The sequence below is a fragment of the Notechis scutatus genome, chromosome 6 (genome assembly GCF_049901735.1).
Source record: "Notechis scutatus isolate UNSWTSFEM ecotype Mainland chromosome 6, rNotScu1.2, whole genome shotgun sequence".
Lineage (NCBI taxonomy): Eukaryota > Metazoa > Chordata > Lepidosauria > Squamata > Elapidae > Notechis > Notechis scutatus.
The window spans coordinates 19,229,754-19,248,681 of NC_142014.1; the positions used below are offsets into that span (position 1 = coordinate 19,229,754).

The 18,928-nt window shown below is 34.8% G+C and overlaps 1 protein-coding gene across 2 annotated transcripts in view; it reads right to left on the reverse strand.

Moving 5' to 3' along the window:
• Nucleotides 1-18,928, reverse strand: part of TBC1D22A (TBC1 domain family member 22A) — a 111,294-nt gene that overhangs the window by 68,595 nt on the left and 23,771 nt on the right. Inside the window, exons 5-8 of one of the 2 annotated variants that reach the window (XM_026677657.2) lie at nt 15,578-15,648; nt 11,373-11,501; nt 8,674-8,736; nt 6,649-6,763 (exon numbers count right to left, since the gene is read on the reverse strand). In XM_026677657.2, the coding sequence (XP_026533442.1) occupies nt 6,649-6,763; nt 8,674-8,736; nt 11,373-11,501; nt 15,578-15,648 (378 nt within the window). Of the gene's footprint in view, nt 1-6,648; nt 6,764-8,673; nt 8,737-11,372; nt 11,502-15,577; nt 15,652-18,928 lie in introns of both variants that reach the window. The other variant, XM_026677656.2, reaches the window with a different exon arrangement.

An 18,928-nucleotide genomic window follows, 5' to 3' on the forward strand; every position in this document is an offset into this window, starting at 1 on the left:
CATTTTAAAACCCTTTTCATGGGATATCTGTCCTGCACAAGAACTGATTTTATTGAGAATGTGATGTAATCAATACAGATGCAAGCAATACATATAAAAAGGGATGTTTCATTACATAGAATTCTGTCTTCGTATGTTGAGTAATCAATCAACAATCTTTCGCACAAATCTAGAGAAGGAAAGATGTACTGCCCGAGAACTACAATCTTAGAGATATGGTACCTGTAAGATTTCATATCATTGTATAGTAATTTACCAAACTATAAGCATAAGTTGCACTCAGCCAGCCATAACTTTTGAAGTAGCTATAATGTGGAAGACTGAAGTTCAATTTAAGGATAATCATGCTTCTACTATCTTCATACTTTAATGGAACATTAGGCTTTACATTAAGGTCTATATTAATGGAACATTAAATCTTTTGTTAGCAGAGACAGCTATAACTATAGAAATCTTTTCTTATAATTGTCATGGAATTATAAACTCTTTTAAAGTATTCTATTAAGAAATCATTCTAGTTCTTATTGAGGTTAGCAGCATTGTAATACCTATAGTAATAATTATTTTCAGCCACAAAAATTAATTGCACTATTGAAGCAGTTATCAGAAATTATGGAGTATATTTATTTTAGATTTAGGATTCTCAGTTTCAAACATTCCAGACTTCTTTTACTATAAATAGAACATAGAAATGCGTACATATGTTAGAAAACAATTGGGTTATTCATCTGCATAGTTTCATAAGAACAGTAATAAAAGTAACTGCTTGTCATAAATAAAAATATTTTTTAAAAGCTTAAGCCATTTATCTGAAGATTAATTCAGAAAAAAACAACAATTAGAACTCTTCATTTTCAGACTAACTCTTGAAGCATAATCATGAAAAAGATTCATGTTTGAAAAGTGACTCTATTTCTTACCTTAGAAAATGACAGATTATGTAATATGAAACCAACAAATATTCAAATCTCAGGCAGTTGTAATATGTAACAGTATATAAAAAGTATGTGTCTGTGTATGTATATATAAATATTAAATATTTGTATTCTAAGGGCTATTTTCCAAGCCTTAAGGCTTTAATATTTCAAGGTGGTGAACATACATAATATTCCTTCCTCCTCCTATTTTCCCCATAACCAACTTGTGAGGTGGCTTGGGCTGAAAGAGAGTGACTGACCCGAAGTCATCTAGCCAAAGTTGAGGATGGTCTACAACTCAGCCTCCTGGTTTCTAGGCTAGCATCTTAACTATTACAGCAAACTAAGCACCAAGCATGGAAAAGAAAGAGTCTCAAATGAAAGTAGGTCACTTTCACTTTAATATGCATATAATAAAAACTTTGTAAGTCTAGGAAAACAGAGCATACTTCATGTGGTCTAATTAGCTACAACACTAAAAACAGTCTCAGGTTAAAAAAAAGATGTACATAAACAATAATATTAAGCACATATTTATTTATCATCAAGAAACAGAGCGTTCTGCTGATAGTTCACTAGAATACCAATTAGGAAATGTACAGACAAACATGTTGTTATTGTTTTAAGATCTGTCATCAATTCTGTTTAGTTACCTTGAAATGTATCAGCAGCAGTCGTTCACATTATGCTTCAAAATGGGCCGTGTTAAAAACAAAATTTGAAGTAATTCAGAAATGCATAAAAGAGAATTAAAAGACAAATACATTTTGGAAAAAAAACACACAAACCCAATAGCTTGCCAAGAAGAAATGGCTTGGATTCAAAGTCAAGTACTGTATGTCATTAAAAAAAAATCAAGTCCTGAATTTTTGTTATGCTGAAAGCATAAAAGTTGTCTTGGAGAAATCTCTGCACAACTAAAATAGAGATCTGTCAGAAATAACTTTTTGAGCACCACAAGATTCAAATAAATTTATAGTCAGAATCTGTCCGCTACACCAGATACAGCAAACGATTCCACAGGATTATAAAGGCTATTTTACTGAGAGTGGCTACAATAAACATTCTTGCAAGTCTGATTATTCTGTATCTCCTCCCTTTCTTATACCCATATGAATTAGGGAGGTGTCTAAGTCACTTAACACATACTTTCTGCAGGACAGCTCATACTATGAGTCCTTAGAAAGAGAGGTCTTATCAGTATAATATTATGAGGCCCATAAAACGATCATTTTGAATTGTGTGAGTACTCATCCCCTTGAATATCTTCTATACCATCTTGTCTCTATGATTTTATCTGTTAATATTTTGATCTGTTGTTGTTGTTGTTGTTGTTTTTGAATGGATGATTAGTTTGTCAATGTTTTTGTGTTGTAAGTTTTCCAGAGTCATTAGATACAAGATGGCGCCAAATTTTATAAATAAGCAAGTAAACAAAGACATTTAATGAAGATACCAAGATATTCAATGACAATACCAAGATTTTAATAGCTAAAGTGTTTTGGTATAAAAATTAAACTAACTTTAATTATTCAACCAATTATTCTGGTTTCATGAAAGTCACAGGTAAAACTATAGATAAGGAACTAAAGAAATTAAATTAAATGTGGGAGTTGAATGGCTGGGAAGGGAGAGATGGAATCTCACTAGGTCACCTCTTCTTTTAATCAATGAAGAGGATTCAATAGTAGTCTTAGTGGGATTGGAGTGTAGACAAGTTAGATATAGAGGAACAGCAAAATGGGGAATGAGGTGAAGGGAGGGAGAAGAGAAATGGGTGCTTTTCAAAGGGTGGAGGGAGAAGGGAGGGCATCAATGCAAAAAGAATATTAATGTTATACATGTTTAATGTTATAATATCATGCATATTGGTAAATTCTGTGAATAAGCTTTCCAAATTTGCTTGGATGTGAGAAAATGTTACCATCACGTAGAGATGTTCTAAAAATTCAGTGGAAACTATTTCCCTAAATATTAGAGACCTGTAGATTTTATTAAAACGAAAGGGATTGTTAATAATGTCAAATCATTTAAGCTTCATGTGCTTATGTTACAAGAAACATAAACAACAAACAGGTTGAATGATAGGTATTTGGATGAACTGTTTTTTTGTACAAGGATCTAATAAATTAATGGAAATAGTTATTTTTTTTCAAAGCTGCCATAAATGGTAAGATTCAAAAGTTCCTGAAAGATACGGAAAATATACATATTTATATAAGGGAAATTTGGTAATAACACATCAATTCTTTCATCTATATACGGTATCCTCCTGGTTAGGTCAGATCGGTTATTTACAAAAGGTTATGAACAATAAAAAAAACAGCTAAATTTATAATAGGAAGGTACTTCAATATTGAAATGCCCAGCCAGGCATGGAGGACGCCACAAGTGGGGAGATTAGCCTTGAATTGTTGCATAGGCACAAAAGATCCAGGTCTAACCCTCCTCTATAGAATCGTATCTATCTGTTTCCAAGAGAAGGCAAACAGTCTGGAGAGAGTCCTATATCATTGGTAGAATATAATAAAGTAGGTAGCTTGAACTCAATAAAGATTGTAGAATACTGAAAAGCTTAAAAAGAATAATAGATGCAATTAAAAATAGCAAAAAGTGACTTAAAACAAAGATTTAAGAATTCAAACTTGTTTTCAGCAACTATATTCCCCAAATAATCCATCAAGCAATAAAAATTAATCGATATTTAAATTAGTTAACCAGAATTAGCTCCAGAAGAAATTAAGGTAAAAAGTCAGCTTGTGGCGGCACTGGGAAAGCCGGTATAACAGCAGGGGGAGTTAATAATTTGTGGGTGGGCCTAAATTTTTATTCCATAAATGTGGAGGTTCTACAGAGGTTATTAGTTCTAGGAACTGTCCATTTTTAAACCAATAAAATTTGACAAAAAATTTCTTAGCCTTATTTGTCTATAGCAAACCAAATATTAAATGAAGTTGTTTGTTGTTTTCATTCAATCAAGTCAGATTCTTGGAGATTGCTTAGACGAGTTCCTGCAGTTTTCTTGGCAAGTCTTTTTGCAGAAGTGGCTGCCATTACCTCCTTTCTAGGGTGAGTGTCACCAGCTGGCTTTGTGCCCAAGACAGGACTAGATTTCTAACCTTTCTAATAACCTTAACTAACCTTAGCCTCTACATCAAACTTCACTCCAAACTGAAAAGCAGAAATAAAAATATTCATTAAAATACGTGATGCAATCAATAATTCCAAGCTGTACTTAAAGGATTCTTCACAATTATTTAAACTAATGTCAATTAGACCCTGCCCTACTAGGGAACCTGTTTGGCCTCTAAAATTACTAACTTGCACAATAAAAGTAAGTACCCAATTAACCTCACACCCCCCACCAAGAGTACTAAATTCCTATTCCAACAAGTTTTTATTAGCACTCCCTCCAAATGAAATTCTTCAAATTGATGGCTAATTGAAACAGAACAATACAGATGCTTCACAAATAGCTTATTTTTACATGCAACGGCAGATTTAGAAGGTTGATTTAAAAAAAAACAACTTAAATTTATAGCAGAGCTACTTCAAATTAACACTTAGTGTCACAGAATCAATTTCACGTCTTCCCTTCCATGGTGAACTGCATGCAGTCCTGCCCTGACAGAATAATGTATGTAGGTCACTGCTATTGTTTTTATATATTCAAAAATATACAATGCAAGAACTTTCACAAGCAGCTGATTTGGATTTCTCAGTCATGAAACTAAAAAACATGATACCGAGTTCCAGTCTTCCTTCTAGCTTTCAATTTAGCATTCAGTAATTAGTGCCATTAGTTTACTCAGCTAGATTCACTTTCTTCTCCACTGAGCTAACCAGAACATCTATTATTGCTTCCACCCTGGAGAAGTTATGGTAAGGCATAATAAACAGAAGATAATGAAGAGAAAGCTGTAGTTATATAATCAAGTATCCCAATAAAAATCTCTCCATTAGAGTAACATAGCAGTACCTTCCATTCTAAAGGTGACACAGTGACAACATTTCACTGGTATTGTGACAGTTACTACAAGTGGACATTAGACAATTATTTTCTTATCTGTAGAGAGAACATTTCAGAAAATACAGACAACTCGCTAAGGATTTGCAATGTAAATTGATGGTAAAGTACTTAAGACCAACATATTTACTATATTAATTAAATGGTCTATTTAACATGGAATATCAATCCTCTAATCACATCTCGTTTGAAGTTATTTCAATTAACAACTGTAAAGTACACCAGCACAGACCCTACTGTTCTAGGCTCATTAACATCATTTTCATTATCTGTCAAATCAGGGAGTAAAAGGCAGAAACTATAAACACTCTCTAGAGTAGCCCCCTTTCCTACTTAAGAGATTATTAGGAGAACAAGCTGCAGTAATTCTCATTAGCTGCTCAGTTTGGGGGGGGAAGGAGGGGGCTTTCCATGCACTGAAACAATAGATGGAATAAGTAAATGGACAGATTTTCATGCATTCAAGGGTAATCTGTCCTTAATCAAACAAAATCAATCTGAATTGTTGATGAGACATAGAAAGCAAATTGAGTTATAGGATGAAGAAGAGCTGAGCAAAAAAGATTTAAGTACACTACGAACATGAATGTTAGAATCTATCAAATGTTATTCTTACAAGGAAAAAACACAACCCTTTCAATTTGTTTGGTTTAATGCAAGGGTCGCCAACCTTTTGGACCTCAGGGACCACCAAACTCATAATTTTAAATCCTACAGACCAGAGACCCTGGGAAAATCCCCCAAAAAGTCTGCAGGAAAATTCCCCACCCCATTTTCCTACCGATCAATCATTCTTTATTTGGGATCACAGGATACCGTCTCCAGCTCCATTCTCGGGGGGGGAGAGAGAGAGAGACTTTTGGCTTCATGCAAGGAAAGCAGCAGAAGTCTTTCTTTCTCTCCCCCAAACTTCACCAGAAATGAGTGTGTGTGAGACTTGTTGCGCCGCACAGCCTCTTGGAGCAGGATGCCTTGCAGGGTCCCAAAGACTCATTTCTGGCAGAGTTCAGGGGAGAGAAAGAAAGATTTTTGCTGCTTTCCTTGAGTGCAGCCAAAACAGAAGAAGAAGTGGAAAGAAGCAGCCCAGTGGCCAGGCGAGGCATGTGGAGCGAATGGGGTAAGTTTCCCCCCCCCCCCCGCCCTTTCACCCCTCCCCTCACTACCTCATGTTGTTCGCAATGCAAGCAACGCAAGTCTTGTGTTCCCATGGGCCATTTGTGTTCCTGCGCATCCTGAATTAATTGCTTTGGGGGGTGCTTTGGGGGTGACATTTCTCTGCAGACCACCAACATTTTCTCGTGGACCACCAATGGTCCCCAGCCCACTGGTTGGCAACCACTAGTCCAGTGATTAAGTTGCCAGGCTAGAAACCAGGAGACAATGAGTTCTAATCTGCCTTGGCCCTGAAAGTCAGCTGGGTGACTTTGGGCCAGTCATTCCCTCTCAGCCCAACTCACTTCACAGGGTTGTTGCTGTGGAGAAGATAGGAGGAGGAAAGAATATTAGGTATGTTTTCCATCTTGAGCTATTTATAAAAATAACTAAGGCGGGATTTTTTTTTTTAAAAAAAATATTTTTTTAATTTAACTAATTGATTACTCTTTATACACTCTGCATTTTCATAAACATAAATGCTAAGGAACACAAGACAGCAATAATAATAAAATATCAGATTAAAGCAATGTATAAAGTAACAATTTTTACCTGTATATTCGCTAGTGAAGACAACAAAGAAAGGAGTCACGAGATCATTAATGCCCTGAACATATCCACTGGCTGGATGGCGTATTGCCCAGATAAACAAAATTCTTTCAAAAATCTAGGGGGGAAAAATATAAGGAAAAATATATATAATTATAACAGAAGGCACATATGTCCGAAATTCATGCACTGGATATGTGAAAGATGACTCTTTTATGAGACTGTCATACAATGGAAGCCACCTCTAAAAAGATGCATTTGGCTACCAAGTTTTGATACTCAGAAGAAGGGCAAAAAATGTGTCTTTTCCACCAACCTTTAACTGATTTTAATGATACAGGATTAAAATTTGATTTTAATTATATTAATTTTTGTTATATATCATAATTTGCAATTTCTTAATTATTAGAAGCCACCTGGTATGTTTATATGAACAGAAAGTAGGGTATAAATATACTATTAAGTAAAATTAGAAAATAAACAGTTTGATGGTGGGTGAGGAATCTCAATGAGCCTACTTGAGACCTCAGTACATATTCAGAAAACCAAGTTAGCACCAAGATATTGGTGATATTGTTAAACATATTACAATAAAAATGCAAGAACCATGCCTAGCTCTTGGAAAATAGCAACATTTATAACAGAATTTAAATAGTGTTGATATACAGTGTTCAGCTAACCAAACTGAATTAGCCATAATATATTGTACTTTTATGGAGATTCCATATATAAATATTTGCTGAATTTGAAGAAAAATAACAGCAGTGAAATCAGATAATTCCAGTTTTTTTAGAGATATTAAAGTAACAAATATAAAGCAGTAAGAATTAAATATTTTTAAAAAATCAATGTCCATGAAAGCATATTCATGTACATAAATGAGTATATTGATATTTCTTTATCAGAGCTATCAAGTCCCATTAAGTCTTGTAAACAATCTTTGTAGCTGTAATACTGATATGTCCAATTTTGGAGGAATATTTCAAATCAAGGGCTGCTGTAAATGATTTTCATGTAGATATTTTGGGAAGTTCACGCTCTCTAGCTTTTATGTATACTTATTAGTCAAATTAACATAGTACAGACTTTACATATTGAGATCATTGAAATGTATTATGTTATAGGATTAACATCAAGGCTCTAAAGATTTTACAATATAAGATTAATATCAAGGGAGAGTAGAATAGCTTATTTCTCTCCAAAGCTTACTATGTAATTGCAGATTTTCCCCCTGCCCTATAATCTGAGATTATTCATTTCTTGTGAATATCATTATAGTATATATAGTAGACTGAGCTAAAGAAATGCTTGGTATACTCTAGAGATTTCAGAAGTAGTTGAAAAATGGACTTTACATAATCTGATTTCCTGCTAATCATGCAATTTAAAAAAAAAGATCAATGAGCAAGAAAAAAAAGGGGGGGTGGACCAATGAGGGGAAAAAGAAGAAGAGGCTCCAAATCCCCTTTAGAGATTCTGGATCTGTTTATTCTGGATACGTCTTCAGTAATGGGATTATTGGGATGAGAATAAGCATTTATCTTCTCTCCAAATTAACCTTACCCACTCTTTTTCTGGGATTCTGAAAGTAGGGTGACAATGAAGTTAAGAGTTCAGTTTCATGAGGCATGCATCTGGACTTCCAGTTAGATATACACTCTTGTCTGAGGTAACAGAAATACAACTGAGTCACTTAGTTCAGCCCCTCATGAATATAGTGCAGAACTAGACCGATAAATTTCAAGACTGGGTGAGAAGTTACAGCAACTTCTTGTTTGAATGAAAGCAGAGCTCTCGATACAATCTAAGGCCCATTTTATTACTGAGGAGAGCTGCATGCTTGGTTGAGACTTTGAACTTTCTGCATTTTCGACTAAACAATACAGTAATTAAGATTGGCAAACCATTCCCATCCAATAAGCATTGCTTATAAAGGTAATACCTTTTTCAACACAGCATATGTGAGTGATATATTTTAACTTATTATCTATCCAAACACAAATTGGAGAACCTTAGGATTATACTTGCCTCTGTTACTTTGGACTGAAGAATTAAAGCTTCGGGACTCATGCGAGGAATATCTATATGAATCTGTAACAGAAGCATTTAAATTCAGAAACCTTCAAAATATACAAGCAGGTTCAAATCAGACAATATATTGCAGGTTTCACTTTTCAAAAAAATACCTCACCTTTAGCATTCTAAGAGCCTTATCTTTTACAAAGCCTTATAATATATACTTACTGTTAGTTCAGTGTTATGAGTGGTAGCTTATCTATTATTTTCTGTTTAAAAATTATCTGCATGCCAAAAGCTTCTGCAGGTACAAAGTATGGTGTCATCTGTTATTGCCTACTGTTTAATCATCCCTGAACCACGTTAAACCTATGACATCCTTGATCTTTTCTTTAATCAGTTAATAGAATAAAAACCACCAGTTACAAAAACACCCTCAAAATGAAGACAAACAATAAGGCACTCGAAACAATTTATGCAGATGATTTACACAGCCACCTTTGGCTAAGAAGATATTTTCAATTATTTCCCAAAAGTATACTATCTTTCCAGAAGAGAGAAATCCCTTCAAAAAGAAATTACAGGCATGTAAATGAAGAGGAGGAAATTATATTTATTTTTTAATTCATTGTATACAACTACCATATAATCCCATTAGTCAATCTTATAACCTGTAAAAGTTGGTGGACTACAATCCCATAGCTTCAGTAAACTGCTGGATAATTTCAGTGATGAGGAATCAGCTGAATTTCAGCAACTTTTTGAAGGTAATGACAAGTATTCCAGCTTTGATCTAACATAGATTTCCAAAGTATATTCTAGGGGCATTCATGGATAATTTGTGACAGAAAGACCCGATCTTCAGACTGTCCTGAAAAACATTATTTATCTTCCTCAGCAATGAACAGAACCAAAAGCAGAGTGCTCTTATGAGATTTAATTTATTTAATAGATTTATTAATAGCGGAAACCTGGCTTGCTTAGCTCATAGGCAAACCAAATATACGTGTTTTATACAATGCTGGAACAGTTTCAGACATGTGGAGAGATCCCACAGCTACAGTCACAAAGAAAAATACTTCTTGAAGCTAAAGATTTGGAAATTACTGGTTTTTTTCCTGTTTTTTTTTCATTTAGTTCAATTTTCAGGCTCCCCAACTCTTTAGGTAGTTTAATATTAAAAGAGAAGTAAAGGGAAACAACATAAAGAAATAGAATGATTGGAAGACTTATCCCATATCATATAAGATAACCAGAAAAACAAAACAAAATCCAATTATCACTTTATATCATGAATTACAGTATATTTATTTCTAAAGTTAACTACAAGCTGGAAAAAAAAAAGGGGGGGGGGAAATCAGGGTGCTAAAGCAGGTCTCATGAAAGTCCTGCAAAATCAGATCCTATATCAGGATTTTAAAGCCTAGAAGAAAAGCTATAAACACCAAAAGTTCTTTTCCAGGAGGAAGGACCTGAAGACTGAAGAAACCGAATATGATCTATGTATTAGGAATAGAAGAATGCAATATATTTAAATGAACAGCCTAGGTGGTTTAGAGTTTAGGCAGTTGTATCAGGTCAAGGACCATATTAGATTATGTGCAATACACGGAAAGCTGCTTTCCATTATTGGGTAGATAAACTGTATTTTTGATAATATTTTTTTTTATTATATATTCTTAACTAAATACATTTAAAAGAAAAAAGCATACACCTTTTTCTCAAAAAAAAAAAAAGTTGCAGCTGTTCATAAACAAAGCCAGGGCTCCAACAACCAGGACCTATGGGAAACCATAGCCTAAACTGTTTCTTATGATCAGATAACTCCCTTTAATGTGCCCATTTCAAATGTTCATTCAGTTTGGGATAGTATTATGGCAACAAAAAAATAACAGGGCTATTCTTGCTACAGAATACACTTCTGACATTGCCCTCATCAGAATAGAATAGGAGAGGAGAGGAGAGGAGTTGGGAAGGTCCTTGGAGGTCTTCTAGTCCAACCCCCTGCGTAGGCAGTAAACCCTACACCACTTCAGAGAAATGAACCACTTGCCTTTTTAAAAACTTCCAGTGCTAGAGCATTTACAACTTCTGGAGGCAAGCTGTTCCACTGATTAATTGTTCTAACGGTCAGGAAATCTCTCCTTAGTTCTAGGTTGCTTGTCTCCTTGATTAGTTTCCATCTATTGCTTCTTGTCCTTCCCTCAGGTGCTTTAGACAATAGCTTGACTCCCTCTTCTTTGTGGCATCCCCTGAGATACTGGAACACTGCTATCATGTCTCCCCCAGTCCTTCTTTTCATCAGTCCAGACAGACCCAGTTCCTGCCCAGTTCATATGTTTTAGCCTCCAGTCCCTTAATCATCTTTGTTGCTCTTCTCTGCGCTCTTTCTAGAGTCTCAACATCTTTTTTACATTGTGGCAACCAAAACTGGATGCAGTATTCCAAGTGTGACCTTACCAAGGCATTATAAAGTGATATTAACACTTCTTGATCTTGATTCTATCCCTCTGTTCATGCAGCCTAGAACTGTGTTGGCTTTTTGGGCAGCTGTTGCACACTGCTGGCTCATATTTAAATGGTTGTCCACTAGGACTCTGAGATCCATCTCACAGTTACTACTATTGAGCAAGGTACCACATATACCGTACTTGTGCATTTGATTTTTCATTTTAACAATTTAACAAGAGTCATTTTAACAATTCCTTTACCTGTCTATATGTATCCTGATGAGTTTCTTCATTTCTTGAATCATAATATTGTTCAACAAAAGCGAAGTATTCTTTCCGTTTTCTTTGCAAAGTACCTTCTCGCCTATCTGTATTTGCAGGAAGATAACCCTAGTAATTGAGAGGTAAAAAAAGGCAGTTGTTAATCATTAATTCAAGGGGGGGAAATCAGTACTATGGCATCAGGTATTTTCAAATTAATTTCAATCAACAAAATAGCCAAGTAAACTGGGGGTTTTCACCTTTGAAAATTTGAGCAGCATTTTACTGAACCATTTTGCCAATGACTGCAGTGGAGATACAGATTATATTGTGCTACTTTTATTTTAGTATTCATAGTATATTCAAAGGGATAAGACCTACTCAAATAGACTGAAATTCATCTAATTAAATTTAACTTCAATCAAATTAAAAAGGTACACAAATAAAAAAAAATATGAATAGAAAAATCTGATCTTTAAAACTTTAAAATAAGCTAAGATACATTTTTCTTGCAAATAAATTCAGCATTAATGTAAATCAGATTTTAGGAACTTTCCAGACATTCTTATGAGATTTTGCATAATGGCACAGGCAACATCATTAAAGAAGAAAATTATTTTAAAAATGATTGAAATCTTAGGAGACTACATAGTGTACAATTTTTCAGAATCATTACTCTGAAAACTCACAAATTTAGACAGTCTCTTGAAATTAACCATAAAAAGTATGTCGCAGGAACTATTGCCAATCCCTGAAGCATAAGCAAAGAACATAATCTGATTCATCTTCATCTTGCAGTCTTATAGATGTTAATATATCCATGTAAAAAAGGCAGTGCACTCAGTGCAAAATAATTGAAAAAAGTAAGATTAATTTACTTTATTGCCCAATTTATTTTTCATCATGAAAAAGAAGAGAACATCTCTACATGCAACTCCATTACTTCCACAGAATTCTTAAACATCCATTTTCCGCTGATTTTCTTATGTACATAAGCTGAAGTGAAAGAACAAGGGTCAAAAATGAGACAAAAGCCATAATTTGTTGGTAAATGACCTGAAATACTAATAAGGAATGGTACATGAAATTACTGAGAGTTGATGAATGTGAGTCAAAATTCAAATACAGGCAGTCCTCACTTAATGACTGTCCTGTTTTGTGACCATTCAAAATTACGATGGCACTGTAAAAATAACTTTATTACCATATAGCCTCTGTGGCTACATGGCTAACATTCAGATGCATTCACAACTGTTGCAGCCTTCTGTATTTATGCGATAACCATTTTGCACACCACAGCCAGCTTCTAACAAGCAAAGTCAATGGAAAAGCTGACAGTAAAATCGCCAGCCATGGTCATGGGATGTCTTGCTTTATGACCACGGGTAATTCCCTTAAAAACTGCTATGGAAGAGAGGCTATAAGACCATCATAGTCACATGAAGTCTCACATAATAACTGCACTGCTTAAAGACAATTGCCAGTCCCACTTCTTAAGTTCTTAAGCAAGGACTACCTATATAGGATTTTTTTTCCTAAAATAAGCTGATTCAACAGAAATGGGAAAATTTTTACAAAATTGTGCACAATGTGAAGCTATTTCCCTCTTCTCAAAGTACTGGAACCAGAAACTGGATCCTGGAAGAATCAGGACAAACAAACAAAAAATATATATAATATTTTTTTTATGTACTATATAATTAAACTTTGGAATTTACCACCAGAAGTGGGAAATGGTTACCAGGATGGCTGGTTTCAAAAAAAAATTGGACCAATCTACAGATATCATGAGGATGAATAGCTATTAGCCTCAATGGCAATGGGGCTGCCTCTGAAGACCATCTGGTAGAGGATTAGTGAGTTGTCCTGTGCAGTTGGTTGGCCATTAAAAGAAGAGACAGTTGGCCTAGACAAGCTAGGGACCTGATCCAGTGAAGCACAGCTTAAGTTCTTAATGCAACTAACTCAAAGGTATAGATTACGCTTTCCAGAAACATAAAACGCTCATATTATGCCACAGAAATAATGGGCAATTTCAGTTAACCTTGGTAGCTATTAAAAATGGAATAACTAATACATTTTTGTCTCGTTTGCTAACAGCTTCATTTTGCAAAATGAAACCTGATCTTCCCAATACTAATCCCATGCATAACAACTACACCACACATATTAGAATGTATGGCAGTGAGGGACAATAAAACCAAGCATACAATACTTAAATACTATCTATATAGTATTTATTTTAAGAAAGCTGACTTCAAACCTCAGGAAAAAGTTGCAATCTATTAAGATCTGCACTAAGACAGGGCTAAGAATCAATTGTTTGGTTATTCAGTTCATTCTTTTTTACCTACTAAATTGTCCAGGGAAAAGTTAAGCTCAATTACCATTATGGCCAAATCAGAAAAGCTGTTATTTAATCTCTATTTAAATAACAGGATGAAAAAACATTATCTGATTCTTTACACCTCCGTGACAGTCAGATTAACGAGCTGGAGGAATGGCATCCACACAGCTTCTATTTTCTAGCACCAGCTAAGCATTTTTGTTAAAAGTGTGCACCTACATACACAGAGATACAATATTTTCCAGGTATTTTACACTATATTAGCTGACATTATGTCTTTAGATGAAATCTGACATTTAATATCCTGTCGCATGGATTTATGTAAGGTTAAATATTAAATTCTAGGCTTCACTTCTTGTCAACGGTTTGCATTTATGTATGATACTATTAGTATCATTAAAAACAATTTAATGTGTAATTGTAAATTTAACTCTTCATGGGATATAAATGTTTGCCTTAGGGCAGACGTGTCTTCTCTTACTCAGTTTTTAAGATTAACACAGGCATTCTCTCTCTGGATCAACAGTTTCAATATTCTATATCAAGCCAACTTTTATTTTTAAAGTACAAATAACATACACTACCCACAAATATGAATCGCTGTACAGTTTCTTCTTCTGGCTAAAAACAAAAAAAATACAGCAGCCTTGTTTATTGCCACAAACAAGGAATGCATCTGTACATCAGGAGACCCATAAGACATTCAAATTTCATTACCCCTGGGACTTTCCTAGACTCCTGTAAGTATGACCTTTGTCTCACTGGAAAAAAAAAAATCCCAGGATCCCTCTTTGTGATCACAATACTGAACTAATCCAAAGTTCTTGTGAGGCCTGCCTTCTCACAATGACTTCTATTTGTCTTCCAGTGGCCTTCTTGATCCACATCAATTGGCATTTTGTGAAAATCAATAGAAATAGTGCTTTCTCAAGTTCTAAATGTTATTTTGGTAACCAAGTCCCAAATTCTCACACTAGGCTGATTCTTTAGGACCGACTGCAGTATTTCATACATACGACCATAGTACTACTTATTATGCCTGGCATCGATGATAATGGAGCTGTTTACTAATTCAACCCTTCTCTATCTTCTGGTTTGTTTGCAAAGTGAATTACATCTTCAGGAGCTTTCCCTTATGGCAAGTGTCCAAGATCAACCCTGGGACCTTCCTTTATACCAGGGGTCCCCAAACTTGGCAACTTTAAGACTTGTGGACTTCAATTCCCAGAATTCTCCAGCCAGCTTTCTGGGAGTTGAAGTCAACAAGTCTTTAAGTTGCCAAGTTTGGAGACCTCTGCTTTATACCCTTCCACTGAATACGCCAATTCATGGCTAAGAGCTTCGGTACCACTATTTCACTGACAATATTCTACCTGCCTTTTGTGGTTCTTGATGAAGATATATGGCCAAATAGATCAAGTTACCGTTTTGACTTGGGGTGTTCTTTGCTCAAGCTGAATATAAATAAGACAGTGACTTGATTGTCCTTCCAATTCCCTCATGCATTTCTCTCCTCCATCCCATTTGTCTCTGCAATTTCCAGATTGTCCCAGGTTCCTCTGCCTCTTAGGATCTTGACAGTTGATGATCAACTGACTTTATGCCTACTTATTGAGTTTTGTTATCCTTCTGAGATAGGCAAAGTCAGGGAATAGCCACAATAAGGATGCCAGGAATGGTCTTTATTGTTGTAGGAAAAAGAACAGAACTTCGAAAGCGTGTTGAAACTTTTCTTGAAACTGAAAAAGAACACTGTTCCTTTGGCCACACTGTTTGTAATGCTACTTAATAGTTGTGATTCAAGCAAAATTATACACGGCAGACATACACCATCATCATAAAATCATAAAGTACTTACTGACAGGAGCTTCCATGTAATTGGCCGGACAACTTTTGGAATTCCTGACCAACTCAGCTTCCGCAATTCTTCTACTTGCCCAACCAAAAGAAAAAGAGCAATTAATTAAGAAGTTGCATGAAAATACACTGGGGTTAAGATAATTTCCTTATAAACCTAGGTGTTTGTTCTGATTCTTACACATGAGTTCCCATGCCTCACTTTTAAAAAATTGTTGAAATGTAAATCAAAGAATTTCTGTGATTGGATTCTTTGTTGCCTAGGGATTTATTTCAATGCCTGCACTTAACAACAACACAATTAAAAAATACTGGCTTGCAAATATAATTATGACCTTTTTAATCATGTAAATTGTAAAACTTACATTATGGAATAAATCCTGGCTTAAAATTAGCATCTAAACCTGTTTGGGGGTAAATTTGCCTGGTCACAGGATTATTAGTCTGGATCAACTTAGTTCTGAAAAAGACGACAAATTTGTTGGCAGTTTATTTAATAGTCATTTAGTCTACATTATTCAAATATTAACTTTGCTTCTGAAATTGTGTAATGATTAGAGTTTTGAGAGGAATTTGGTTTCTAAATCTTCTTTAAACAAAGGTTATATTATTTCTTTACATCACCTCTAAAAGAAAAGTGCTTAAATATTTCAACATGAAATTAGCTTACTTTGATAATATAAAAAGGTTAATAAAAATGCTTTTTATAAACTGGATACTGCAAATAATGTTTGAAAACATTATGATTCTGGAGAGATCATTGTGTGCAAAATATAGTTGTCCCCTTGATTATTTTCTTCCATATTTGCAATCTTTTAAGACACCATGAATTTCTCAGGTACTTAGCAGCTTTTAAAAAAATATCATACAACGTTGAGAGAAGGAATCTATATTTGAATTGCAGCAATAGTTTGTGGATTTGTGGGTTTTTGTCAATATTTGAATTTGGGGTTTTTTTTCATCAAAAAAGACAAGAAAACTTTTCAAATAATATGGTTAAAACAAGTGAACTTATGAAGGTCATTTTTACCTCTCTTTTTATTATTATTAATACATTTGGAATACATTGCAGTATACATTTAAATAGAGAGGCTGAATAAAACCCAGTTTGGTGTATTGGGTAATGGCTGGCCTACAAACCAGGAGATTGTGAGTTCTAGACCTGCCTTAAAGTATAAAAACACCATCATAACATGTTTGCAACTTAGCCATGTTGTGCTTCAATATATGCCCACTTTCAAGCAGTTTAAAAATGGAAATGAGGAAGTGTATGAAGCGTTTACTTTACTGTACCTTAGATAACAGCAAATTCAAAATTACCTAAACCTCACCCAACTATGAAACCAACTAGTTGACCTCCTTCACAACTGTTTTCCAACCAACTTTCCTGTACCTCAGTCTCATAATGCAGAGAGACCAAGGAAAAAAAACATGCTTTAAGCTTTTGTTTCTAATTCATGTATTCACTGAAATGCTCCCTAAATGAAAGTGATTGTATGTTGTCCAACTGTTCTTCCTAGCCGTTCCTGGACATTTATAAATAGCACATGCATTGTTTAACTGATATAATCTGTTGATACATATGCATTCTGTTTGGGTGGGAAGAAGAACGGCCGTATCAAAGACTTTTAATGCAAATATTAATTCCTTTGTTACACCACATTCGAAACATTTACACACAAGCTGCATATTGCAGGTGGAGAGATGGCCTAAGTAAAAGTGCAAACATCAGAAAGAGTGAAATGCCATTGTTACATTCTTCTTTTGCAGATTTCACTCAAAGAAGAATATCTATGTAGTTATATGACAGATATTAAAACTGAGTACACACAGGGCAGTTGGGAGAAGAGATCCAAGGTTCTTCATAAAATTCCAAGACCCATTTTATTCTGGTTTACTAAAATCTACTGCCATCCCAGTAGAAAAATACAGGTAGTCCTCACTTAAAGGTCCTAAATGAGAGCCAGAATTTCTGTTGCTAAGTGGTCATTAGGTGAAACATTGTGCTGCTGATGACAGAAGTTTCAGTAGTCCCAGTTGAGGTCCTTAGGCCAGGACTGGACTATCATTAACCAAGGATGTCATACGTCTGCCCTGACACATTCGCCTTCACTCCCCTGCCCACCTCTAATGATATCACCATATCACCACTGCAATTCTGCTTTTTATAAAGACATAAAAAACAGAAAAGGAAAAAAGTGCAAGACCTGAGCTCCTACAGTAGATCACCTATCAAATAGTTCCAATGATACTGTTTGTGTTATCCCACTGCAGTATTTTTCTCTACATGCCAAGGATAATTTTTATTTATGCTTCTTGTTCCTTCTCCAAAATGAGTCATGATGGGCATTATGGATAAAAGATATCAAATTATTTCAAATATGGGGAAAAGTTTGCATTAGAATTATTATTTATTGCATGGTACATCTGCATCACATTTAATTACATTGAATTTTAAAAAAAAACAAGATAAAAATAAATATAAAATCAGAAAAGAATTAGATTAATTTTAAATTAGAAAAATTTGGACATCTAATTCCAAAAGGATCAAGAGCCTAGATCCAAGAAGGACTAGAAATCTGATCACCTTTGCTTAACTATGCTTCCAATAAATACAAAAACACTTATCTGGAGAAAAAAATATCAATTCATCATCAGTACTAAAGAAACATTTCCAGAAGGTCTAGTTACAAGCTTTCTAATATAATTGCTTTTGCATCCTATGTTCCACAATTTTAATTAAGAAAAATTTACTGCTGCTTGATATTATATATCCACCTCTATTTACATTCCCAAGTCTAAATTAGCAGGAAGAAAAACTGACAGATACCTCCTCAACAGAATAGACCCAGTGTGGTATAAATGTTAAGTTGATGAACTGCCAATGAGGAAACTGGAGTTCAAGTCCACTTTCATCCATGTAAGCTCACTGTGTGATATTAGACCAACCTATCTCACAGGGTTAGGGTTAGGGGAAAGAGAACCCATCAAATTTGCAGATGACAGCAAACTGCCAAAACCTTGGAAGACAGACTCAGAAGGATCAAGATTCAATTCAATGGAGAGAAAAGGAAGATCCTGCATTTAGGAAGAAAAAAACCCAAAGGCATAGATACAGATTAGACAGTACCTGGCTCAGTCGTAACTGTGAGAAGGATGCAAGTGTCCTACTGGATAATAACTTAAGTATGAGTCAGTAGTGTGCTGCAGCTACCCAAAAGCCAATGCAGTCCTGGCTTGCACCAACAGAGGGAGAGCAACAAGATAACAAGTAATAGCACTCTATAATGCATTAGTGAGGCCACATTTGGAGTAGTGTTTACAATCCTGGTCACCATGATACAAAAAAAGC